General features: G+C 46.8%; 1 protein-coding gene across 1 annotated transcript in view; it reads right to left on the bottom strand.

Moving 5' to 3' along the window:
• Positions 1–3,573: 3,573 nt before the first annotated feature.
• LOC115464413 (vomeronasal type-2 receptor 26-like) overlaps positions 3,574–26,343 on the bottom strand; it is a 38,935-nt gene continuing 16,165 nt past the window's right edge. The window contains exons 4-6 of the mRNA XM_030194794.1: positions 23,324–23,551; positions 19,918–20,044; positions 3,574–4,472 (exon numbers count right to left, since the gene is read on the bottom strand). Of these exons, the coding sequence (XP_030050654.1) occupies positions 3,574–4,472; positions 19,918–20,044; positions 23,324–23,551 (1,254 nt within the window). The remainder of the gene's footprint in view (positions 4,473–19,917; positions 20,045–23,323; positions 23,552–26,343) is intronic.

Below are 26,343 nucleotides of genomic sequence, written 5' to 3'. Positions count from 1 at the left end.
AGTCTGGGCAGCCATTTTTAAAGAGTGATGCGGCTGCAGGAGGGTCAACACCAGCAGCGGACAGAAAAGACAGGGGATCTTTCCTGCCCTAAAGAATACAGGTATATGCTGGGAGTCTGTGACCCTTCAGCTCGGGGGGGGGGGGGGGGGGGGGAGGGAAGGAGAAGCAAGCTGGCTCGCACTTCCAGAACAACCGACTTGCAAGATGCCAAAAAATTTAACAACCGGCTCTTGTGAGCCGGTGCAAGCCGGCTCCAGCACACCACTGCTTGTACTTCATGAAGGCTAATCTCTTTTTCTTTCCTTTTCACCTACTACTAACACTGGTACCTTCATAAGAGATTTACTCCCTAAATGGAAAATGGGAACTGAGAATAAGAATTTCTTTTCTTTGTTTGAAGACATTTTCCCATTGATAGTTAGTTCAGTGGCGTAGCCAGAAGACAATTTTTGGGTGGGCCAACAGGTTGGATGGGTGGGCACTAGAGTTGCCAACTTTTTTGAAAGAGAAAAAACAGCAACCTGATGCACCCATGCTCTGTTTCTACCCCACTCCCCATAACTTCAATGAGGGTTGCAGTGCAGGCTTCAGTGGCTGCAGGCCAATTGAGAGCTAAGGGAAGTACAACAGACTGCACTATTCAGCCCCATTGAGCCACACATTCTGCATCCAGAGAACCTCCTGGCTCTCCACCAACAATGGATACAGAGCACAGCAAGGACAATTCTCCATAAAACTCATCATACAAAGAAATTTTGTTTTCTAGTGTAATCTCAATTACAGACATATTATAAATTAACTTTAAAAATATCTATAAAACAAAAGTCACTCAGAACCTAGAGCAAATCTACCATGCCAACACTAACTTCCAAAAACAAAGATCCTAACTATGAAAAAGAAGTGCCTTAAATATTATAGTAGGGACCTAAAATACAAATGCAATTATCAGGAAAGCTGAACAAGCCAAAATACTACAGAATGCTACATGGAAACTTCATGCTAACAGAATACCTCAGTCACACACATAAGACACAAATGCCAAATACAGAATAAGTGACCACAAACTCTAGAAATATAAATTAAAGGAAACCCCAAGAAACTAGACCTTGCATGTAGTACAACACCAGAGCAACAAGAAAGAAAGGCATTTGCTTCTGTGCAAAATATAAAGATGGCACATGCCAGGGATGGTGTTAGGAGATGGAACTAGGGCAATTGTGCTTGGTTCCTTGGCCAGAGAAAGCCTGCATGCTGGAAGCTGAAGGCGCAGCCTGGTAATGGACTTTGGGGTCCTTTCCTAGATTTCTGTCCTGGACCCCAGCCATGTTTAACATCAACTTTGGCAAGATGTACATTTCAAATCCAACATGTTATATTCACAACATTGAAAATAAATATTTTTTATACCTTTTTGTTGTCTGGTCATTTTTTCTCAAATCATATTGGTCCCAGTCTCTGGTTTCTCCTTCCCTCTGTCTTCTCTTAACTCATTTGCCAGTGTCTCCTATTTGACATTTCTTCTTTCTTCATGTCCATCATCCATCTCCCATCTCTGTTTTCCTATATTTCCTTGTCCAGTATCTCCCCTGTGTTCATATCCCCTCATCCATCATCATTCCTCTGTGCACCTATGCACCCCATGCCCAGCATATCCCTTCTGTGTTCCTATTCTCCCCCTTGTCTGGTATCTCTCCCCCCCCCTCTGTGTCCATATACCCCCTCTCCAGTGTCCAGCATTTTATCTCTATTCCATATCCCCGTCCCCCCCTTGTCAGGCATTACCCCTCTGTGCCCATGTGCCATCCCCATACAGCATCTCACATTTGTGTCCCTGTCCCCATGCTCCCACCTAATGCCCATCATCTCCCTTCTGTATCTGTATACTTCCCTATGTCACCTTTCTCCCTCCTCCACACCAATGTGTCCCCCTCCTCTCTGATCCCACCCCCCAACCAGCTTCTCTTCCTCTCTTTCCTTCCCCTTATGCATCTGGCTCTTTCTCCCTTCCCTCTAACCCCTCCCATAGGTCCAGCACCTTTCTCCCTTCGCTCCAGCCCTCCTTGCAGGTCCACATCTGTCTGCTTTCCTTTCAGCCATCATCTGCATATCCAGCACCTGTCCTTCAGCACCCCCCCCCCACATGTCCAGCATATCTCTCCCTTTCATCCAGCCCCCCCTACGTGCTCAGCACCTCTTTCCCTTTCATCCAGCCCCCCTACATGTCCAGCACCTCTCCCCTTCACTTCAACCCTCTGTGTATCCAACACATCTCCCCTTTCCCTCCACCCCCCCTGCATATCCAGCACCTCTCCCCTTCCCTCCAACACCCCCTGCAAATCCCAAACCTCTCCCCTTCCCTCCAACCTCCCCTCTTCCCTCCAACCTCCCCTCTGCAAATCCCAAACCTCTCCCCTTCCTTCCAACCTCCCCTCTGCAAATCCCAACCCTCTCCCATTCCTTCCAACCTCCTCTCTGCAAATCCCAACCCTCTCCCCTTCCCTCCAACCTCCCCTCTGCAAATCCCAACCCTCTCCCCTTCCTTCCAACCAACCTCCCCTCTGCAAATCCCAAACCTCTCCCCTTCCCTCCAACCTCCCCTCTGCAAATACCAAACCTCTCTCCCTTCCCTCCAACTTCCCCTCTGCAAATACCAAACCTCTCTCCCTTCCCTCCAACCCTCTGCCCCTGGCAAGTCCAGCACACTTCACCCTTCTCTTCCCTCCCCTCCCCTTCCTGGGCCAGAACCCTGACTTCCTCACCCTCTCCCACCCCTGCAGCGCTTCTTTTAATGCTGTCGGCTGCTGTGCACAGTCTCCCACCCCCGCGGCGGCGCTTACAATTCCCTATGGCGCTGCCCGCCTGCCAGCAACTCTACAGATGCGTCACCGACGTCCGACGTCCTGCTCCGGGACCTTCCCTCTGACGCGCTGATGTAACTTCCTGTTTACGGAGGCTGGACGCGGAAGGCCCCGGAGAGCAGGACGTTGGACGTCGGTGACGCATCTGTAGAGTTGCTGGCAGGCAGCGCCATAGCGAAATGTAAGCGCCGCCGCGGGGGTGGGAGACAGTGCACGACAGCATTAAAAGAAGTGCTGCGGAAGGGATGGCAGAGGGTAAGGATCTTCTTTTGGGCGGGCCTGAGGCTAAACTGGGTGAGCCTGGGCCCACCCAGGCCCACCCGTAGCTACGCCCCTGAGTTAGTTTGCCGCGGACAGCATTTTTTAAGTGCTAACCATAGTGGGGATGGCTGCTGGGGCTTATTTGGGTTCCGGCCAATATTAATGCAGAGCCAGTTGCAGACTCTGGCTAAATATTGACCAGGACCCACATAACTTTTAATGTGCTTTAATACCACCATCCCCCTCCTGGCACCCATCTTCCTCCCAACCCTCCCTTCCTCCAGAACAAGAAATATATATGCCAAACCACCTGGAAAGACACCAGACCCCAACTCTTCATCCCCCACCTCCAAATTAAATTAAAGTTCCAAATCAAAGATAATTCCACAAATTTGAATTAGCATAGCTTTAACTTGCACTGAATTAAAAAAAAAAAAACAACAAACATTCATTTTAGTTGTTTTTTGTTACAGATTTCCTGCTATTCATATCAGGCCTTAATAGGATAATGCAACATTTGGACATAAAGATACATCCCAGCAGTCCAGCACTGGAAGCTTGTATGGCAAATATCTCCACTGCTACCATGTATTTTCCTCTTGTGCTCAGATAGGTTGGGATAAAAGTTATCCAAACACTGCAGAACACCAGCATGCTGAAAGTAATGTACTTGGCCTCATTGAAACTGTCAGGTAGGTTTCTTGATAAGAATGCAGTGATGAAGCTGATAGAAGCCAGAAATCCTAGGAAACCCAGAACACAGTAAAATGCAATCATTGACCCTTCATTACATTCAATTAGTATTGCCCCAATCTCTGATTGCTTATTATGATATGGGAATGGGGGAGCAGAAAACAACCAGATGAGACAGAGAATAAATTGAAAAAGAGAGCAGGAAAGTATTATAGTATAGGAGATCCTGGAACCCATCCATTTCCGGAGCTTACTTCCAGGCTTGGTTGCATGAAAGGCCATAACCACAGTGATGGTTTTTGCCAGAATAGATGAGAGAGAGATTGAGAAAGTCATCCCGAAGGTAGTATGACGGAGAATGCAGGTCACGGGCTCAGGACGGCCAATGAACATCAAGGAGCATAGAAAGCAGATCATAAGGGAGATAAGGAGTATATAGCTGATGCCCCGGTTATTGGCTCTCACAATGGGTGTGTCTCTGTAATGAATGAAGATTCCCAGAATGATTGCGTTGATAAGAGAGAAGAAAATGCTGCTGATAGTCAAAGCCATCCCAAGAACCTCTTCATAGGACAGGAAAATTATCAGTTTTGGTATACAAGTATCTCTCTTATGATTGGGCCAGTGGTCCTCTCGACATTTCACACAGTTGTCCATATCTGAGGAAGATGAACATTGTCTCAATATCTCATAAACAGCATTGATTTTGGGATAGTGTATGATCCTTTCATTAATTCTCTATACTTCAGACTTCGGCAGATAATGTTGCTCTATAATATCCTGAAGTTTAGAATAGTGAAATAGTTTTGATGCACATCAACCAGCTACAAATCAGAATCAGTATGTACAGTATACATGCACTTTGCAAAGAATAATTTCAACTCATCTCACTAAATGAAAAAAAGCACACTTTTATTTTTGTTACATTTGAACCCTGCGCTTTCCCACTCATGGCAGGCTCAATGCAGCAGGCAATGGAGGGTTAAGTGACTTGTCCAGAGTCACAAAGAGCTGCCTGTGCTGGGAATCGAACTCAGTTCCCCAGGACCAAAGTCCACCACTAGGCCACTCCTCCACTCCTTCTATTGTTTCCTGTATCTTATCCCTTTTCTTTCTTTCTTTCTTTCTTTCTTTCTTTCTTTCTTTCTTTCTTTCTTTCTTTCTTTCTTTCTTTCTTTCTGATTTTCAGTGTTATTTACTGGTTAGTGGGCCCAAAAAGGGGGGCACGGCCATGGGAGGGTCATGGGAGGTTTGTGAGTGTTCCTTTTATATATGTGCATTCTTATTCAATAAAGGGGATCCATGCCTAGTTTAGACACTGAGATTTCTAACAAGGTTTCGTTGGTGTAAATGGTCATGCCTAAATGTAGCTGTAGTTCCTGGTACGGAGCCTATTATACAAAATTTTAAGCGTTGGACCTGATTCCTATGACCGCAAACCCATTTTGGGTACGCAAGTTGGAATTTACGTTTGCCTTTTTTATAGAATATGCATAGAAAGAAGCACGGGTATTTACTGCCATTTTGAAGGAATTCACTCAGGGCATTGTGCAGTAAGAATAAATCAAACATGAGCAATAGACGATTACAGCAGTCTTCAAATAACAATACAAAGTATGGCATAGTATACTACTTAGAATGTCAAGAAAATATGTAATAGAACATTTTAATTGACCGTGTAGGGTATAAGCAAAGATGCCACATATAGATAGATAAGAGAGTAAGAGGTGTTAGAAAGTAAGGCGATTAATTTAAAGAAAGGTACACAAAAACTCAAGAACAGGAACACAAAAAGGAATACTGGAAGAAACTGAAAGAAGCCAAGAGAGAGATACGTCTGGCGAAAGCGCAAGTGGAAGAACTAATGGCTAGAAATGTAAGGAGGGGTGACAAAAATTTCTTCAGGTATATTAGTGAAAGGAGAATGACTAAAAAGGGAATTGTGAGACTAAAAGATACTGCGAACCGCTATGTAGATAGTGATGAAGAAAAAGCAAATTTGCTAAATAGATACTTTTGTTCTGTTTTCACAGAAGAAAATCCTGGAGCAGGACCGCGATGGACTTGAAAAAGTACAAATGAAAATGGAGTGGATACAGCATCATTTATAGAAGAGAGTGTGTATGAACAACTTGTAAAGCTAAAGGTGGACAAAGCCATGGGACCGGACGGGATCCACCCCAGGATATTAAGGGAGCTCAGAGAGGTTCTGGCGGGTCCTCTTAAAGATTTGTTTAATAAATCCTTGGAGACGGGAGATGTTCCGAAGGATTGGAGAATGGCGGAGGTGGTCCCTCTTCACAAAAGTGGTGATAGGGAAGTAGCTGGAAACTACAGGCCGGTAAGCCTCACTTCGGTTATTGGAAAAGTAATGGAAGCGATGCTGAAGGAAAGGATAGTGAATTTCCTGGAAGCCAATAAGTTGCAAGATCCGAGACAACATGGTTTTACCAAAGGGGAATCGTGCCAAACGAATCTCATTGAGTTTTTTGATTGGGTGACAGGAGAATTGAATCAGGGACGAGCTATGGACATAATCTACTTAGATTTCAGCAAAGCTTTTGACACGGTTCCCCACAGGAGGCTTTTAAATAAACTGGATGGGCTGAAGATAGGACCTAAAGTGGTGAACTGGATTAGGAACTGGTTGACGGGCAGACGCCAGAGGGTGGTGGTGAATGGAGTTAGCTTGGAGGGAAAGGTGAGTAGTAGAGTGCCTCAAGGATCGGTGCTGGGGCCGATTCTGTTCAATATATTTGTGAGTGACCTTGCCGAAGGGTTAGAAGGTAAAGTTTGCCTATTTGCGGATAATACTAAGATCTGTAACAGAGTGGACACCCCGGAGGGAGTGGAAAACATGAAAAAGGATCTGAAGAAGCTAGGTCTAAGGTCTGGCAATTAAAATTCAATTTGAAGAAATGCAAAGTGATGCACTTAGGGAATAGAACCACGGGAGACGTATGTGTTAGGTGGCGAGAGTCTGATAGGTTCGCACGGGGAGAGGGACCTTGGGGTGATAGTATCTGAGGATTTGAAGGCGACGAAACAGTGTGACAAGGCGGTGGCTGTATCTAGAAGGTTGTTGGGCTGTATAGAGAGAGGTGTGGCCAGCAGAAGAAAGGGAGTGTTGATGCCCATGTATAAGTCGTTGGTGAGGCCCCATCTAGAGTATTGTGTTCAGTTTTGGAGGCCGTATCTTGCTAAGGATGTAAAAAGAATCGAAGCGGTGCAAAGAAAAGCTACGAGAATGGTATGGGATTTGCGTAACAAGACGTATGAGGAGAGACTTGCTGACCTAAACATGTATACCCTGGAGGAAAGGAGAAACAGGGGTGATTTGATACAGACGTTCAAATATTTGAAAGGTATTAATTCGCAAATGAACCTTTTCCGGAGATACAAAGGCGGTAGAACGAGAGGACATGAAATGAGATTGAAGGAGGGCAGACTCAAGAAAAATGTCAGGAAGTATTTCTTCACAGAGAGAGTGGTGGATGCTTGGAATGCCCTCCCGCGGGAGGTGGTGGAGAGGAAAACGGTAACGGAATTCAAACATGCGTGGGATAAACATAAAGGAATCCTGTTCAGAAGGAAAGGATCCTCAGGAGCTTAACCGAGATTGGATAGCAGAGCCGGTAGTGGGAGGCGAGGCTGGAGGTTGGGAGGCGGGGATAGTGCGGGGCAGACTTATACGGTCTGTGCCAGAGCCAATGGTGGGAGGCGGGACTGGAGGTTGGGAGGCAGGGATAGCGCTGGGCAGACTTCTACGGTCTGTGCCAGAGCCGGTGGTGGGAGGCGGGGATAGTGCTGGGCAGACTTATACGGTCTGTGCCCTGAAGAGCACAGGTACAAATCAAAGTAGGGTATACACAAAAGTAGCACACATGAGTTGTCTTGTTGGGCAGACTGGATGGACCGTGCAGGTCTTTTTCTGCCGTCATCTACTATGTTACTATGTTACTATGTTACTATGAGCTTTGTCAAGAACAAAACCTTTTGTTTTTCCAGAAGACACTCCTGCTTATTTTCGAAAGAGAAAAACGCCTATAGTGCGACCTAAATCGACAGATAGACGTTTATCTCACAAAAACGATTAAATCAGTATAATGGAAACAAAACTTTCAGTGTGTCCGTTTCGCTCGTACGCTCAGATACAAACGCCCAAATAAGGGGTGTGTTGGGGGCGTGTTAAGGGCAGTGTTACGAGGTGGTCGTCTACAACGTATAACGGATAGCGAAAGGATTTTGGGTGTGCGCGAACATGGGCGTCATTTAGACCCGAAATAAAAGCGACCAGAGCAAGGGGGGTCTTTAGACCCATTAGCGATTGTGTGGAGTTGGAAAGTGGCGCGATCGGTGTTGGGAGAGCTGAATTGTTGGTTGCAGAGAAAGCTGAATGTGTGGAGTACCTGTTATGTTCGTCTGTCTGCCCTAGTCAGAACGTTGTCACTTTCACCTGCCTCTTTTGTGTCTTACCTTTTGACCTTTCCCTACTCCTCCTCCTTGCTCCTCTATCGGTCTCTTCCCCTCCCCCTATCCCTCTCTATTCACTGTTCCCACATGTATATTGTATTGGCTGACCTCCCTTTGTCTCTGTGTTCCCTCCTCCCTTTGTCTCTGTGTTCCCTGTACTGTTTGGGGAGTGACTGGACAGAGGGTGTGTTCGGAGTGAGATCTGTGTGCTGCTGTTGTTTCAGTACTACTACTAATACTTTCCCACTCATGGCAGGCTCAATGCGGCAGACAATGGAGGGTTAAGTGACTTGCCCAGAGCCACAAGGAGCTGCCTGTGCCAGGAATCGAACTCAGTTCCTCAGTTCCCCAGGACCAAAGTCCACCACCCTAACCACTAGGCCACTCCTCCACTCCACTTGCACTGGTGGGGAAATGGATGCACTAAATTCACTGGCGGCTTCCATGTTAGAGGAACAGGCCACACACCGCAGGAGGTATTCACGGCCCCGTGTTCAGGCCCCGCACCACCTTCCTACAACTCACTGACCAGCAGTGTCTGACAAGGTTCAGGTTTGATAAGGCGACCATTGTGCAGCTTTGTGAGCAGCTGAAACCCCTCCTTCAGCCCCAGACCCATAGGAATAACCCCATCCCTGTCCACCTCAAAATCACTGCCTCTCTCTCTGTCCTGGCCACTGGGAGTTTTCAATCTGTATTAGCTGCTAACACAGGGCTCACCCAGGCTTCTATTTCACACTGTCTCACCCAGTTCCTGGCTGCCTTTCTAACTCACACCTCTCACTACATCACTTTCCCCACCACCCCCCAGGCCCTGCACAACAACATGGCTGCCTTCTATGCTGTTGCTAGATTCCCCTCGGTCATAGGTGTGATTGACTGCACACACGTCCCACTCAGACCCCCCCGGCCACACAAAGCCACCTACAGAAACAGGAAGGCATTTCATTCTATGAACATGCAAGTTGTATGTGATGCCCAGGGGGAGATATTAGACGTGTGTGCCAGGTACCCCGGCTCCACCCACGATGCCTACATCCTACAGCACTCGGGCATCTTCCGCAGGTTTGAGCGAGGGGAGTTCACTGGTGGATGGCTACTAGGTAAGTGCAACATGGATGTACCCATACTATATCTCCTCCACTGGGCAACCCTCCGCTCTGCCTTCCTCCACCTCACTCCACAACCCACTATCCTAATCCCCCCTCCCCCCCCCCTACCTGCTCCAAGCAATACACACTCATCTATCTCATTCTGCTTCTCTCCAAAGGTGACCGAGGGTACCCGCAGAGGACGTGGCTCATGACCCCCGTGGTTTATCCACAACCAGAGCAGAAGAAACCTACAACAGGAGGCATCGGAGCACCCGGGGGATCATTGAGCGGACCTTTGGCTTCTTGAAAAACCGGTTCCGCTGTCTGGACCAGTCTGGAGGAGAGCTGCTCTACAGTCCAGAAAAGGTGGCCAAGATCTTCGTGGCATGCTGCATGCAGCACAATTTGGCCCAGCGCAGAGGACAGGCCCTCCCAGAGGAGCCACAGCCACCATAGGAGGCCCCAGATGAGCAGGAAGAGGAGCCCCCTCCACCCCCAGCCCACAGAGCAGAGCTCACTGCTTACCAGCTTGGCGTCAGAGCCAGACAAAGACTCATAGAAACAAGTTTTGTGTGAAAGTAAGTGCACATTTATTTGTAATACTCACATAAGTGTTACCATCACATCACACCCACCACCACCACCACCACCACCACCCACCAACCCTCACCCTCCAGCATGTGCCATCATTTTCCCCGTCCCCTTACCCCTCCCACAGACTTCCTTTGCAGCTGGTGCTGCAGGGGAAGTCTGTTCAGACTCCTCCGATGGGCTACTCCCACTGTCCTCCTCCGTATCCACACAGCAGCCTGCGGCTTCGGCAGCCCTGTGGAAATCGGGCCACCTTGTTGGCTGTAGCCTGGCCACAGGACCCAGAATGGGAGCTGGTTTGGTGGGTGCTGCACTAGTGGCTGCGGAGGCACCCGATCTCAAGGCCCACCTCTTAGCTGGTGGTGGTTGCTGCCCACTGGAGGAGGAAGTGGATGGCAGGTCTTGCTGCACCACCACCGGTGGAGTAGGTGCCTGTGACCTGAGGGCGCAGGCCTTCAATGCTGTGCTGCAGCTGTTGGAGTTGCTGGAGCACCTCCTGGTGGGCTTGGCGCTGCGCCTGGAGCAGTTCCTGGTGGGCTTGGCACTGCGCCTGCAGTGCTTCCCGCTGCAGCTCTAATTTTTGCTGCCGGTACTCCTCCAAGCGCACATTGTGCCGCAGCAAATCAGTGGCCAGCCGCAGGAGTTGCCTCCTTTGGCTGGAGGGCCTCTGGCGAGGAGCTGGCCCCCTATATGCATCCTCCGCATCAGAAAACTCAACCGGTGGTGGAGGTGCTGCCTCTGCCGGTGGTGCTGGTGGAGGTTGGGCCTCTAGTGCTGGTTCTGCTGCTGCAGGTGGTGGAGGTAGAGGCTGCACTGGTGGTGGTGGTGGTGGTAGAGGCTGGACTGCCGCTGCAGGCGGTGGAGGTTGAGGCTGTCCTGCTGGTGTAGGCCTTTGTTGTGATTGGAGGCCACTAGGGCCAGCCTCATCAGAGTTATCACCTGTATAGCACAAGGGTGAGGAAGTGTGTTGGTGAAAATAACCCACTTTTGTCTTTCAGCATTCATCTACATAGCCCCACACTTGATGACACTGCAAAGAGATGGTGAGGAGGATTGGATTTGAGACCCATGTGAATGACAGCCCCACAGGCAGCTGGGTACAGCTGGTGGACGGACAGCCAAGACAAGGACACCGCTCACAACTTTGTGGACCCGGACAAGCTGTTTGTTGTATATTAGTTAAAGTGAAGGACATTTGAACATGTCTTGTGTTACTACTGACTTGGTACACTGCCTAGAACTGCTTTATGACCCCGATTACAGGCTCCTTAAGTTGCATGCATGTGGCCCACACTAACTAGAGCACAAAGGTGACAGAAGGAAATAGGCACAGTTTGGTGATGATGGGAAAATAGGAGGGAGTAGGGAAGGAAGAGCCCCAAAGTTGTGCCACAGAGTAGTAACCTACACACACCCATAGGATAGGAGCCAAGTGTAAAGTATTATTGGGGGTGCTAAGCCCAGTACAAATAAGCCCTCCCTGGACACCTACATGATATTTCCTCAATATTGGGGGTGCTCAAACACCCACTGAGTCTGCTCCTATGACACACATTAATACTACCACTACTCAGACACCTTACACTGTAATTAAGCTGCACACACAGGACAAGTAAGAGGGAAGCCAATTACTATGGTAGGAATAGAGAGTAAGGGTACAGAGCAAGTGAGTAGGGGGTAGGAGGTGAGACACCATCATAAAGGTGGGCGTTTATTCCACATATGAAGACAGCCTGAGACACACCGTGGTGAAACTCCTCCCCCACCTCCCTCCTCCCCCTGGCCCCAACTTGTATAACACAGTGTAGTGCAGCACAACAGATATCCCAACATCATAATGGACAACCTACCTGAGCCCTCAGGCTGGGCCGAGGTGTCAAGGGAACCGATCCTGTGGATGCCCTCCTGGGGTAGCAGGGCGTGGACCATCAGCTCCATGGGGTGAGGTTGGCTGTGTCATGTGCTGCGGGATTGGCCCTAGCCTTCCTCCTCACATCCCTCCTCAGCTTGCGCCACTTGCGCTTGCAGTCCTCCACGTCCCTTGCACAGTGGAAGACCGCATTCAGCCTGTCATGTACCGCCTCCCATTCCTGCTGCTTGGTGGTCGCAGCCAGTCTCTGCCCTGTGGGAGCAAACAGGTTGGTGTGCCGTTGCTGTATCTCCTGCACCAGGAGCTCCACCTCGGCATCTGAGAAATTACCCTTTCAGGTTGGGGGCTGGCGTGGCGGCATTGTACCAATGGGGTTTCGAAAATACAGAGTGGGTGTTTATATCGTCACCAAGAACGCCCATTTTGGACGGGGGATAGGCGTGTCTGATATGGGCGCTGTAATTTCGATTATACACACAATTCCTAAACGTGCCCAGCTGAGATAGTGATTTGGAGCTCCTGATTTCGATTATGGGTAGATAACTATGGTCGTCCCCACCTGCCTTCCCCTTCTTGATTGGCATTTAAACCACCATTTTATGTGCTGGGACTTTGGCAGTTCTGATTCACGTGAGTTCTCACGTGTTACCCACATTTATATTAAGGTTTGTGTTTGGCAAGGTATGCTTCGGTACACCTGTGTATTTTGGGGGGTTGTTATTTGTGGTTGCCCTCAGCCCACAACGCTTCCATATCCATCCTTTGGGCCTCTTCCTGTCTCCCATTCTCTCTGCCTGGTTGTAGCAGGCAGTCTGTGGGAGCTAAGAAATTGCTACAATCGCTCCAAATCAAGCACCCCTCCCTCGGTAAGGGTCATCACTGAGGCAGATGTCCAGCTAATGTTCCAGAAGATAGAAGGCGCACTACACATTCTTGAAACAGACGTTCATGGTAAGCTCTTATTTCTCTGCCACCTCTTCTCTTTCTGCTCATCATCAAGGAGTGTGCATTCACTGTATGTAGTCTGCAGTCATGTCTTAGCTCTCTTTTCACCAGGTTCCTGTGCACTGGTTGGAGGCCATCAGCCCCGTACTGTGTGGTTCTGCCAGGTCCTCAATGCTGTGGGCCAGCTGTTGCAGCTGCTGTATTGGTTCCCAGTAGGTTCAATCCTTTGTTTGTGTGCTGAACCCCAGTCCCCATTTATGAAATGGCCACCCATTCTCACTTTTGATAGGAGAGGGAGGCGGAACTATATAGGCAAATCATGTTTTTAGCACAGTATTGAACACAGTCCTACAATCTTCCATAATTCTGGAACAACAACATTTCTAACATGTAGGCTGCAAACTAGTTTCAAGGTGGCCACAGGTACTACCTACTGAGCCCTTAAGACATGGTGAGAGAGAGAGTTTGTGGTTACAGGTCCAAACCCAAATTACCTGCAGGTAGCTACAACCTGGTGGCTGCCGTGGCCTAGTGGTTAGATCACCAGCCTTATAATCACAAAGTTGCCAGTTCAATTCCCACTCCTGCTCCTTGCAATCTAGAGTAAGCCACTTAACCCTCCATTGCCTCAGGTACAAACTTACAGTCCTCCTGGGACAGGGAAAGACCTGCAATGTAGGTCACCTTGACCTCCTACTGAAAAAGGTGTGAGCGAACACCATATTTATTTGTGCCCTTCTGTAACTCTTGTATTATATTGCAACTGTGATGCAGTAAGCCTCCATCTAATGGTTTTCCCATTGTTTTCCCTTTTCTCCTCAGCACTATATACCATTGCAGATGCATAGAATGTGAAAAGATGAGGCAGCTGTTTGTAGGTCCTTGGTGCCCCCCCCCCCCCCCACCAATTTGGTATGGTTGTGGGTAAGGGTGTCTGGTGATCACACTGAGAAAACATCATGTATGTGCTACCTAGGGTTATGTGCAAGAGTGTACTTGGCAGATCACAAGTGCTAGACAACAAATCTATTATTAATGCTACTCTGTGCTGTGGGGCTGTATGGTAAGGGGGAGGGAGAGAGGCTGGATGGCCATTTGTGTCCCTCAACAGTAAATAGCCATCCAGGCTCCGCGGCCCACCCCCCTGCACATAGGACCATGGAGGTTGGAATGAACAGGTGGGCTCCTGTAAGGGCACCATTATCAGAGACATGCATCAGTTTTCTCATTCACACTTCACATTTCATGCAATGCATATTGCTGCCTCCTCTCACATCAACAGCACCATGTGGTTATATGTAATGCACAACGCACACACTGTTAGTTAAAATGTGGAAAATATTATTTATGTGCAAACCCCAACATATTCCCCCCACACCCACCCCTACAAATTCCCCCCCAGACACAAAAATTCCGCAACACCCCTACATATCCCCCCAACCCCCTCCAACATTTCCTCCCCCAACATACAAACAAACACCCACCCAACAACCCCCCCTCACAAAATACAAACTGCCACCCCCTCCCCTCCACCTCCCCCCATCTCCCTCCACCCCCCGTCTAGGACGGGTGGCCATGGCCTTTAATCAAGGCCTTCTGTAGCAGGGTAATGAGCAGCAGCAGGACCACCCTAAGTGGGCCCTGCAGCTGCTCATTACCCTGCCTTATGATTCGTAGCTCCTGCAACACCTGGTTCTGGCCATCTACCAGGTGCTGCAGGAGGCGCAGAACAGCCACTGGGCCAAGGGCTGGAGGTGGCCCAGGGGACCCAGATGATGGCCCAGGGGCTGGAGGTGGACCAGGCGATGGAGCTTCCTGAGGTGACGGAGCTGCCTCAGGGGATGGAGGTGGCCCAGGCGATGGAGCTGCCTCAGGCGATGGAGATGGCCGAGGGGAGGGAGATGGCTCAGACGGAGCTGCAGGTTGGGAGGGGTCCTCCAGAATGTCCTCATCAATGATGAGAACCCCCTCCTCCGAGTCCTCCTGATGGGCCTCCTGGCCTGGCTCCTCCTCCTCCTCCTCCAGGTGGGCCTCCTGGCCTGGCTCCTCCTCCTCCAGGTGCCCCTCCTGGCCTGGCTCCTCCTCCTGCAGCTGGCCCTCCTCATCAGCCTGCTCCTCCTGATGGTGCTGGAGCCCTGTGTATGTAAACAGAGTATGGATGAGATGAGCACATGCAACATGGCTTGCATAGTGCAGTAGCTGGGTGGCCTGAGCCAGGGGATGGGGAAAAGTTTGAGGAGGCTTGGCCTATACCCATGGGGGACTGAGATGCATCAGATGACATGACAGGGAACCCTGGAAACTGCACTGACACAAAACACACAGGACATGTTGGCATACCACACTCATTGGTGACCAGCATGTTATGTTTGCATTGTGAGATGCGACGAGGGTTTGGGGACCTGTTTTTGTTGTTTTTAAGGGGGGGGGGGGGGGCGGTGGGAAGGGTGTTTAGCACATTACTTTTATGTGAGGGAGGCCATGACATGCAGTAAAAGTAGGGCCTCAGGCAGGTCTACCAGGACACACTATCCACCCACCCCAGAAAGGGGGAGAGTAAAGTGAGGCATGTCATCTCATTCATCTCGGGGGGGGGGGGGGGGGGGGGGTATGGTTGTTGGAAGTTGCAGCCACAGTCATGGGAGGGCACCTGCAACCTGCATCCTTGATCTAGGACCAATAAATAGGTTATTACTTAGTAGTTGGCTATTAGCCACATATTGTACAGGACATTTGCATTAATCAATAAATATATTTACAAATCAGTACAGGTGTCCTGTTTTTGAATACTTACAGCGAGCCCTGAGGTGCCGTCGCACTGCCCAAATGAGCTCGGGCCTCTCCCGCCTCACATGGCGGAACCTCCTCCTGAGGGACTCGAGGTCCCGGTGAACCCCTAAGCGTCTGTAAGATATGTTTGTAGAGCAGGAGTCAGGGGATGGTCCTTCTTGCCCTCTGCACACACATTCGTTATTCAAATAGCAGAGAGAGGGTCAACACTGTTGGGGGGACCACCTCCATTGGTCCAGATTCATAGGAGCCACCTTTTTAAAATTTTTGGCGGTGCTACCCCCAGTGGAGATCACCCCTCCCTGGATCCATACAAGGCATTTATTCTATATTGGGGGTGCTCAAGCACCCATAGCAGCCACTGAGTTGGCTCCTATGCAGATGATGCCATAGAGGTGGCCATGAGGCCAGAAAGTACCATTTGTATGCATTATAATTTATGCTTGTAAAACTGCTTTATATGTGTTATCATTACCCTGTTATCAAGTATGCTATACGTTTAATTGGTATAATGTTTCCACTATTCCAATGTGTTGTAAGCCACATAGAGCCTGCAAAGAGGGGTGGGAAAATGTGGGGTTCACAGGCAAGAAATAATTAAATAACGAAATACATTATTGTAGGGATGTGGGAATGGTCGTCCTTTTAAGAACATACATTTTATTAGTGATTGTGTATGTACCCATAGTACTCATTATCCTTGCATGCACACTCCAGTTACTGGTTACATTGATGACGGAGCTGTTATATGTGTAGGTACAGGAGGGGGGGGGGTGTGGGCCAAACACTTACCTTTCAAGCCTGTCCCTAATACGGGACCAGGCTCTCATGGCCTGGAGCCTGGGGGGCAGGTGGTGGTGGGTAATAAAGAGGCGATGGCGGTGCCTTAGGCACAGCCGCACCAGCAGCAGGTCTCCTCGTGCCCGAAGTTAGGCTCTCGTCGGTGCGCCATTTTTTCAGGTGTTGGAAAACAAGTGCCTTATATAGACGTCCTTGCGTGACGGACGTCGTTTCGTGCACAGCTCCATATATGGATGACCATCCAATATATGGCCCTATCAGCATGTGGACGCCGTCGTAAGCATAGACGTCTTTGACGTGCATGCCTGGTTGTTATGCGTGCGGAACTTGCCTTATATAGATGAGTATGAAGCACCCGACCCTTTTCACATATACACAATATGCATATAGCTGCATGCAGTTCCGGACATCCAGATAGGGCACATATGAGAAATATTCGATGGAGCAGCATGATCTTTCTGTAGTTGACGCGTATAAACGTTCCTCATATTTTCCCCTACCTGTATGTCCAGAACAGCAGGTACTGTACTTGCAGTACACCTATATACATTCTTTTATACACTTTCAGATTTGGTCGTTTGCACCTGCGATAATCGAACGTGTTAGGGCGCACAATTTAGTCACGCTTATGCGCTCCTCATTTGGTCGTTTTGGTACAGGGATAATCGATTATCGAAAAACGCCCATACTATTTTCCGATTATACATGCCTGATTTTGGACGTTTTCGTAAGGACGTCCTAATGCATACTTGGACGATTATGCCCCTCACTGTGATCCTGTCATGAATTCAGCCCAGATGAGTTATTGAAGCTTTTAGAGGATGAGGCCTTTTTTTTCTGAATTCTGGTAGTTTTGGAGTTTATTAGGTATAGTTGCGATAAATGTGAAGGGGTGTTGGTAGTACAATGATTTAAATTGATCATTGATTATGTTTTTGGCTGTAAACAGCTGTGATATTTCCCTGGAACTGAGGTATATCTAGTTTTGTAAATAGATACATTAAAAATAAATAAAGCAGAGTACTGCAGTTGACTTTAAACAGCACTGTTCAATATTACTGTTTGAGTTCTCTGGCATTAGGAGCTTCTATGAATAAACAATGTTTGATTCAAAAGACAGTGACTGCCTCTTGCTATTGTTGACAGGGTTTCAGATCTGTTAGCATTTGTCTGCCATATATCCTCTGATGCAGATACTCATTCTCATCTGCTTTGACTTGTTATAGACTCCAGTTGAGTTCTGGCTTATCTCTGTGCATATCTTATGCTTCTTGAATAAGATATCATTTTTGCTATTAGATGGCTGCTTTATGCTTTCAAAATTATTTCCATTAAGAACATTTTCTTGTGTTATTTCCATTTTTACCCCACTAGAGCTTCATGTTATGATCCTCAAATTTAATTTCCAATGAAAAGTTAATAAACAGAAATAAAACAAAGCATAGAAAAGAAAATAAGATGACAGTTTTTGTCTTGAACTAACAATACATTTTTTTAATTAGCTTTCAAAGGTAACCATCCTCCTTTAGATCAGAAATAAGCAAATGTTGACAAATATCAGAATATGTAAGTGAAACACAAAAGCATTTCAATGAGTGTCTCATAGGAAGAGGATGGGGTGGATTAGATGAGAAATAAGGAGAGCTGGGTGGGTGAGAGACAGGGAGAGAAGGCTGGGTGATAAGAGGGTGACAAAGCAGTAGAATCATATGGTTTATAGTAAGCTAGAAAACCCAGAACTTTGTTAGGTCCTGTCTAGTGGGTGTCAAAGTACTTCATTGTGTTGACTTCAAAGGTCTTATGTTCCCTGATGCAGTGTTCTGGTTTTCTAAAGGTCTTTCTCAAAGACGTGACATCCTGGTTGGCACTGTCATGTTTCATATGATGTCTACATAGATTAAGTCTCGTCTTTAGCATCTGTCTTGTTTCTCCAATATAGCACCCTTCTTCACACTTTTTGCATTGAATGATATATACCACATTTATAGATGAGCATATGAAGGATCCCCTAATGCTGAACGTTTTACCCATGTGAATAACTGAGATCCTGTGCTGGTATACTGCAGGGATGCATGCCATGCTCTTCTTTTTGAGCTTGTGTTGGGAGCTTGCTTTTCACTAATTTGGTTTTTTTTATTGGGTGAATGTTGGAAGTTCAGCAGTGGTAGGGCAAGGAATATCACTTTCAGTAGTTCATCCTCCTGGAATAGTGGCTGCAGGGGCATAGCCAGACTTCGACAGGTCCAGAGCCCGAGGTGAGGAGGCACATTTTAGCCCCCCCCTCCATGGCGCCGTTGCCCCCCCCCCACACTATTGCCGACCCCGTCGCCACCGCCACCGCCACCGCCACCACCAACTTTGCCCACCCTGCCGACAACCCTCTCGATCCCCCTCCCGCCGCCAACCAGCCATCGCCTACCTTTGCTGGCAGGGGACCCGAACCCCCTCCAGCCGAGGTCCTCTTCTTTCTGCAGAAGGCTTCCTTCTGTTTCTGATCTGCAAGGCTTCGTTCTGTGAGTCTGAAACAGGAGGAAGCCTTTTGCGTGAAGAAGAGGACCTCGGCTGGCGGGGGTTGGGGGTCTTCCGCCAGCAAAGGCAGGCGACGGCGGGAGGGGGGTCAAGAGGGTCATCGGCAGGGGGTCCAGGGCTAAATCTACGGGGGCCCAGGCCCCCCTGGCCCCACGTAGCTACACCACCGAGTGGCTGTAGATCTTTTATGGTTCTTCTCAATTTTTTTTCTAGCCCTGGAGTCTATCAGTGGCTTTCTTTTCCTTATACTGCAATAGATTTTTCCTAGGTATTTTAAAGAGAGAATATTTTTGCTAATTATTTTATGGCTATAGCCTTTTTGTTTGAAGGATTCAGTTGGGATTTTGAGGTGTTTATCCTTGTTTTATTTAAATGTGTGTGTGTGTTTGTACACATATGTACAGGAGGAATTTCTATGTTCCAGAGAACTCCCATATTTGCACTGAAATTAAAGAGTTAAACTGGAAATTGAACCTGGGTCTCAGAAGGCTACTCAATGCACTTGTATGCTGTTGTGTTAGGAATGACCATAATATCTGGAGCTGTCATAGAGCCTGGTATCTGTTGTCACTGTTGCATCTTTGGATGATGGGAGTGGGTCAGTGACCACTGTGGGATTAAGGGGGAGTCATGCCTTCATCTGTCCACTGTTAGTTGATCTGTTAGGGTGCCTTTTTCAGACTTAGCTGTGACTAGAACAAGTCTAGATACAAACATATTTCTTTTCTGCCCTGGACCATTTTTTCTGTTCCATTATAGCAGAAAAACATACAGATTTAAAGCCCTCCCAAATGTCACCCAAAACACACCTTCCACATGCCCCCTTGCAATTTAGATGAACTGCAGAATAAAACGTCCCAATTCTGAGTTTTGAAAATTGTGATTTAGATGTTTTAGTGAGAAAAACGTCCATCTGCCGCTTTGTGCTGCTTTTGAGACATTTTTTTCTCTTATGAGAATGAGCACCAAGGCAAATAACCCATAGTCATCATGCCATATGATATCACTCACCACTTTGGTTTGAGATCTCTCCCTGTGGACACGGAATACAGTCGAAGCAGCAGATAGGCTCACTTTCCCTTGTTAATTTTCTGAAGCCAGGAGGGCAGCTCTCACTGCATTTGGCTTGAGGAGGTGTCTAAATATTGAAAGAAAAATGTGGGTAATTTGATATAACACCCTTTAAAAAAATTTTTTTAAATTATTCACCTGTGATTGTTAAAATGCAGGTTTCCATTTCTGACAACGTATGGGACAACTCCTACTATCAAGCTTCTGGAATGTGAAATTCAGCTTGAAATGGAAATATCATGTGTACTGTACTTATTTTACAGGTTACTTTTTTATTAGTAAGAAATAGGGATGGACAGCTCAATAAATGTCTGTTTTGTGATTCATTTCCCACTTCAGCTAGCACAGCACAATGGGCTGCTCTCTCAGGGCTCCATTTAAAGTAAATAATTTCTTCCCTATTCCTCATGAGTTGCCTGTGCAAGAGTGTAGAGAGCTGCTGCATGGACAGGGCTTTTTCCCCAATTTTTCCATGGCTCATATTTTGGCTTTTCCTCATGAAGGTCTGAGAATGGGATTAGCTCTGGCCTCCTTGAACATCCAGGTGGCATCACTTGCTTGTTTCACAAGTAAGATGCAAACTTCTTCCGTAGCTGCTCACCTGGATGATGTTTATTTTTTGAAAGGAATTACTTATCTCCATCGTCCCTTGCAGATTGTTTGTATGGAATGGAATCTTAATCTGGTCCTCAAATCCTTGCAGTGTGCTGTATGAACAGTTTACAAGATTTACACTTAAGGAAATTACTATAAAAAACAGTCTTCTGGTAGCCATTGCATTTGCCAGGAGAGTTTCTGAGTTTCAGACACTCTTGCAGGTATCCTTACTTTTTATGGAATCAGATTGGGTCAATCACTGCCAGGAAAGTTTACTTCTAAAGCATACTGTGGCATTAATCAGCCCCTGAATGCCTAAGCTCCCTTCAGGGCAGGACAAATACCTGGCTCTTTACTTCAATCTGTAGGAGGCCTAAGGAAAGAAATCCACAGGCACACCATCAATAAAAAAATATAGCCTCAGAATGACATCCTATAGTATATCTCCTATCAAACTGAGCTCTCTTTTTCATCAAGCACTGCCATTTCCTCCCCTCACCCTCCCCACTGACAGTTTGAACTTCGTGGGTGTGGCTTGGATCTCTTTCAGGGAGAGAAAACTAACAACTTATAGCAGCAGCTTCAGAGAGCATTTTCCATCTCACAGATAGGCTGCAGAGAATACCTTCTCCTGCTTTAGACTTAGCCTGGCCTCAGAATGACATCCTATAGTATATCTCCTATCAAACTGAGCTCTCTTTTTCATCAAGCACTGCCATTTCCTCCCCTCACCCTCCCCACTGACAGTTTGAACTTCGTGGGTGTGGCTTGGATCTCTTTCAGGGAGAGAAAACTAACAACTTATAGCAGCAGCTTCAGAGAGCATTTTCCATCTCACAGATAGGCTGCAGAGAATACCTTCTCCTGCTTTAGACTTAATCCTACCCACCCTACCCCTCTACCCACCCACCCCTAGAGTGACATGTCTTATATAACCTCCCTATCAACCCACTCATTACTTTACCTCACCCATTTCTATTCTTCTATCACCTTCTCCCACTACTCCAACCAGAGTTACACCTAATCACACTGACCACCCTTCAACATCTTCTGTCCTTCTGTGACTGTTCTCTTGTGCTTGACTGCTTAAATATTTTAAATTTAAATGCTTTACTTTTTGTCTATTAGATTGTAAGCTCTTTGAGCAGGGACTGTCTTTCTTCTGTGTTTGTACAGCGCTGCGTACACTTTGTAGCGCTCTAGAAATGTTAAATAGTAGTAGTAGTAGTAGTAGATCAAAGGCCTTTGGGAGAGAGAACAGAGAGTCTCACATAATGGCAGTGAGGCCACCCAGAACTGTCTCAAAATCCCCCCCCCCCCACCCCGGTCTTGTTCTCTTTTATTAAGAATGCAGTAAGTCACAAATTAACTGGTTACATCACAAATCATGGGACAGAAACTTTTGATCCAAAATATAGAACAGGAAAAGTTCTCTACGATGACGAATCACAGAAGGCAAAAGTAGAGACTAATAGACGATTCACCACTGGAGACGTGAGTCCAACAGTCTTTATTATATCAGAGATAACACGACCTGTGTCGGGTCGTTATCTCTGATATAATAAAGACTGTTGGACTCACGTCTCCAGTGGTGAATCGTCTATTAGTCTCTACAGAAACTTTTGAAAACTCATTAGATAGATTATATTCTGCTTACATCTGCAAGTTCAGGGTACTTTCCAAAACTGCTTGTAGTGGTCCCAGTAAAAATCTAACATTTATAGGAATGCAGAACTATCATACATTATTCCATGCATCATCTGTATGCTCAGACATCTGCATGCATCACATTCACTTCCCTGTTCTATTTAAACATGTTTATTTCTAATAAAAATTTCCCTGCATATGGTAAAGACAGCATTTAGTAATTTTCCATCTTATTTACTATACTAACATATAACCTCTAATATTCCTCTCTATGAATGAGGGGGGACCATTATTTTCAAACATAACCTTAATATCACCCCTTCCCTCCAATCAGATACCTCTTATCGCCCCACCATACATATCTCTGGTGTTTAACAGCACCCACCCCTCTCCCACGTATCCAACCCCCTCCACTTCATATTAAAAAAAAGCACTGTGGTGGTTGAGTGGCCCCTCCTACCTCCCTTCCACCCCTCCCACATATTTCCTGGTAGTCTAGTAGTCCTCTTCCTTCTCACCAAGTCCCCTCAAAAATCTCTGGTTGTGGAAGGAGGGTTAGATTATGTAAGGTTAGGTTGGGGCATCATCAAGCTGTGAAGTGTTTAAATAGGGTTGGGATTGGTACACAAAGTAGTCCAGGGCATGGTGGTCAGGTTGTAGAGAGAGACTTAGGTATATCTAGTGAAGGGGGTCTTTTACTAAGGTGTGCTATCATTATATTCCTAGGGGCGTCTCAGCGTTTAGCAGCAACTGATTTGTTGCACGAGCTACAAACGCTAGTGCCCCTAAGTAAAAGACCCTGTCAGCCTTTACTTAGACAACTAAATCAGTTTGAAAATTGGCCGCCTTCTTTCTTATGACGGGTCCATTTTTGGCCATTTCTAATATCCTCTTCCAGAATAGTTCTTCTTCTCACCTTTCTCTAAACACATACAATCATGCTTTTATCAATTAAAACGTATTTGCAAGGTCTACTACTCTGTTATTTTTGCATTGTGTAAATTGTGATAATCCAGTTTCACCCCTGGAGTTAAAAAAAAACATGCATGATTCAACATGGTCCAGTGCCTTCCCTCATTCTCTATTGTTTCTTAAATCTGACCTGGGTGAATGTACTCTCCCATACAATCGCCTTCTCATTGATGATGAAATTCTGCCCTTGGGAAGCATAAGGATTGTAACTTCCAACAATTTCACGATGCAGTACTCCACTGGGTAAATAGACGAGATTGATAATATTGTAGCCAGTATTCAGGTCTCTGTTCTCATTAAAAAATATCTCTTCATCCAGATTGTTCTTAAAGTGGACGTTCTTCAGATAATAATGAAGCTAAAAATTAGAATTTCAATAGTAAACTTATCTGTCAAGTTAACTGCCAAATTCAAACATATTTCTGCTCAACTTTATTATTATTATTATGTAATTCTAAACACAGTCTACCAGATTTTAGAGACTAGATGTTGATATCTAGGTATTGGTTCAAAGAAGAGCAACCAACATGATAAAGAGAAGAGAACTCCTCTCATATCAGGAAAGGCTACAGAGGATAGGATGGAAAAGAGACAGCTGAGGGGAGATATGCTTAATACAAAATCCTGAATGGTGTAGAACGAGTAGAAGTGAATCGATTTTTTTTTACTCTTAAAAGAACAAAGACTAGAGGACACTCAATGAAGTTACATGAAAATACATTTAAAACAAATATTTTTTCACTCAAAGAATAGTTCTGGAACTCGCTGCCGGAGTATGTGGTCACAGTGGTTAGGGTATCTAGTTTAAAAAAGGTTTAGAAAAGTTCCTGGAGGAAAAGTTCATAGTCTACTATTGAGACAGACATGGAAAAGCCTCTGGTTGCTCTAGGAATGATTGCTTGGACTATTGCTACTATTTAGGTTTCTGCCAAGTACTTGTGACCTGGATTGGCCACAGGATACTGGGCTACATGGAACATTGGTCTGACCCAGTATGGCTATTCTTATGTTTTTAGGTATCACAATAGGATATGGTTTGTGCAACAAGGTGCAGAAGATCAACCTCGAATTCACTACCAAGCCACCTCTTCCTCTTCACCCTTTAACCCACTCCCTCAACCAACCAACTCAGGCCTCCTTCTCTTCTTTTCCTGATATCACTGAGGAGGAAACCGCCCACCTTCTTTCCTCCTCGAAATGCACCACCTGTCCCTCTGATCCCATCCCCACTAACTTACTAAACACCATCTCTCCTACTGTCACCCCCCCCCCATCTGTCATATCCTCAACCTCTCTCTCTCCACTGAAACTGTCCCTGACTCCTTCAAGCATGCTGTAGTCGCACCACTCCTCAAAAAACCATCACTAGACCCTACCTGCTCTTCCAACTATCGCCCCATCTCCCTCCTACCCTTCCTCTCCAAAATACATGAACGCGCCGTTCACAGCCGCTGCCTTGATTTTCTCTCCTCTCATGCCATCCTTCATCCGCTTCAATCCGGTTTTCGCCCTCTACACTCGACAGAAACAACACTCACTAAAGTCTGTAATGACCTGTTCCTTGCCAAATCCAAAGGTCACTACTCCATCCTCATCCTCCTCGACCTATCCGCCGCTTTTGACACTGTCAATCATAATTTACTTCTTGCTACACTATCCTCATTTGGGTTCCAGGGCTCTGTCCTCTCCTGGTTCTCCTCCTCTTATCTCTCCCACCGTACCTTCAGAGTACATTCTCATGGATCTTCCTGCACCCCATCCCGCTCTCTGTTGGAGTTCCTCAAGGATCTGTCCTTGGACCCCTTCTTTTTTCAAGCTACACCTCTTCCCTGGGCTCGCTGATCTCATCTCATGGTTTCCAACATCATCTTTATGCTGATGACACCCAGCTTTATCTCTCCACACCAGACATCACTGCGGAAACTCAGGCCAAAATATTGGCCTGCTTATCCAACATTGCTGCCTGGATGTCCAACCGCCACCTGAAACTGAACATGGCGAAGACCAAGCTCATTGTCTTTCCACCCAAACCCACTTCTCCTCTCCCTCCACACTCTATTTCAGTCGATAACACCCTCATCCTCCCCGTCTCATCTGCCCGCAATATCAGAGTCATCTTCGACTCCTCTCTCTCCTTCTCTGCCCATATCCAGCAGACCGCCAAGACCTGTCACTTCTTTCTCTATAACATCAGCAAAATTTGCCCTTTCCTGTCTGAGCACACCACCCGAACTCTCATCCACTCTCTCATTACCTCTTACTTGACTACTGCAACCTACTCCTCACTGGCCTCCCACTTAACCATCTATCCCTCCTTCAATCCATTCAGAACTCTGCTGCGCATCTTATCTTCCCCCTAGACCTATATGTTCATATCACCCCTCTCCTCAAGTCACTTCACTGGCTTCCGATCGGGTACCGCATACAGTTAAAGCTTCTCCTACTAACCTACAAATGCTCTCAATCTGCAGCCCCTCACTACCTCTCTACCCTCATCTCCCCTTACACTCCTACCCGTAACCTCCGCTCACAGGACAAATCCCTCCTCTCACTACCCTTCTCCACCACCGCCAACTCCAGACGCCGCTCCTTCTGCCTCGCCTCACCCTATGCGTTTAATAAACTCCCTGAGCCCATATGCCAAGCCCCCTCCCTACCCATCTTCAAATCCTTGCTCAAAGCCCACCTCTTCAATGTCGCTTTCGGCACCTAACCATTGTACCTCTACCCAGGAAATCTAGACTGCCTCAACCTTGATTGACTGCACTTTTTGTCCTTTAGATTGTAAGCTCCTTTGAGCAGGGACTGTCCTTCTTTGTTAATTGTACAGCGCTGCGCAACACTGGTAGCACTTTAGAAATGTTAAATAGTAGTAGTAGTAGTAAGTAGTGCTGCTTTTAGAAGTTGACAGCTCAAAATTGTATCAATACTTAACACAAAAGAGGACAACCACATTCCTAAAGGTCCACAACCCAGTCGGGTTCTCAAGATCTCCACAATGAATATGGATGAGACTGATTTGCATGTACTGGTTCCATTGTATGCAAATAGATATTATGCATATTTGTTGTAGAAATCTTGAAAAACTGACTGGGATGTGGTCCTTGAGGAACATGGTTGAGAGCTCCTGGGAACAGAGACCATTTTGCT

The sequence above is a fragment of the Microcaecilia unicolor genome, chromosome 3, assembly GCF_901765095.1.
Source record: "Microcaecilia unicolor chromosome 3, aMicUni1.1, whole genome shotgun sequence".
Classification (NCBI taxonomy): Eukaryota; Metazoa; Chordata; class Amphibia; order Gymnophiona; family Siphonopidae; genus Microcaecilia; species Microcaecilia unicolor.
This window is presented reverse-complemented; position numbering and strand designations above follow the sequence as displayed.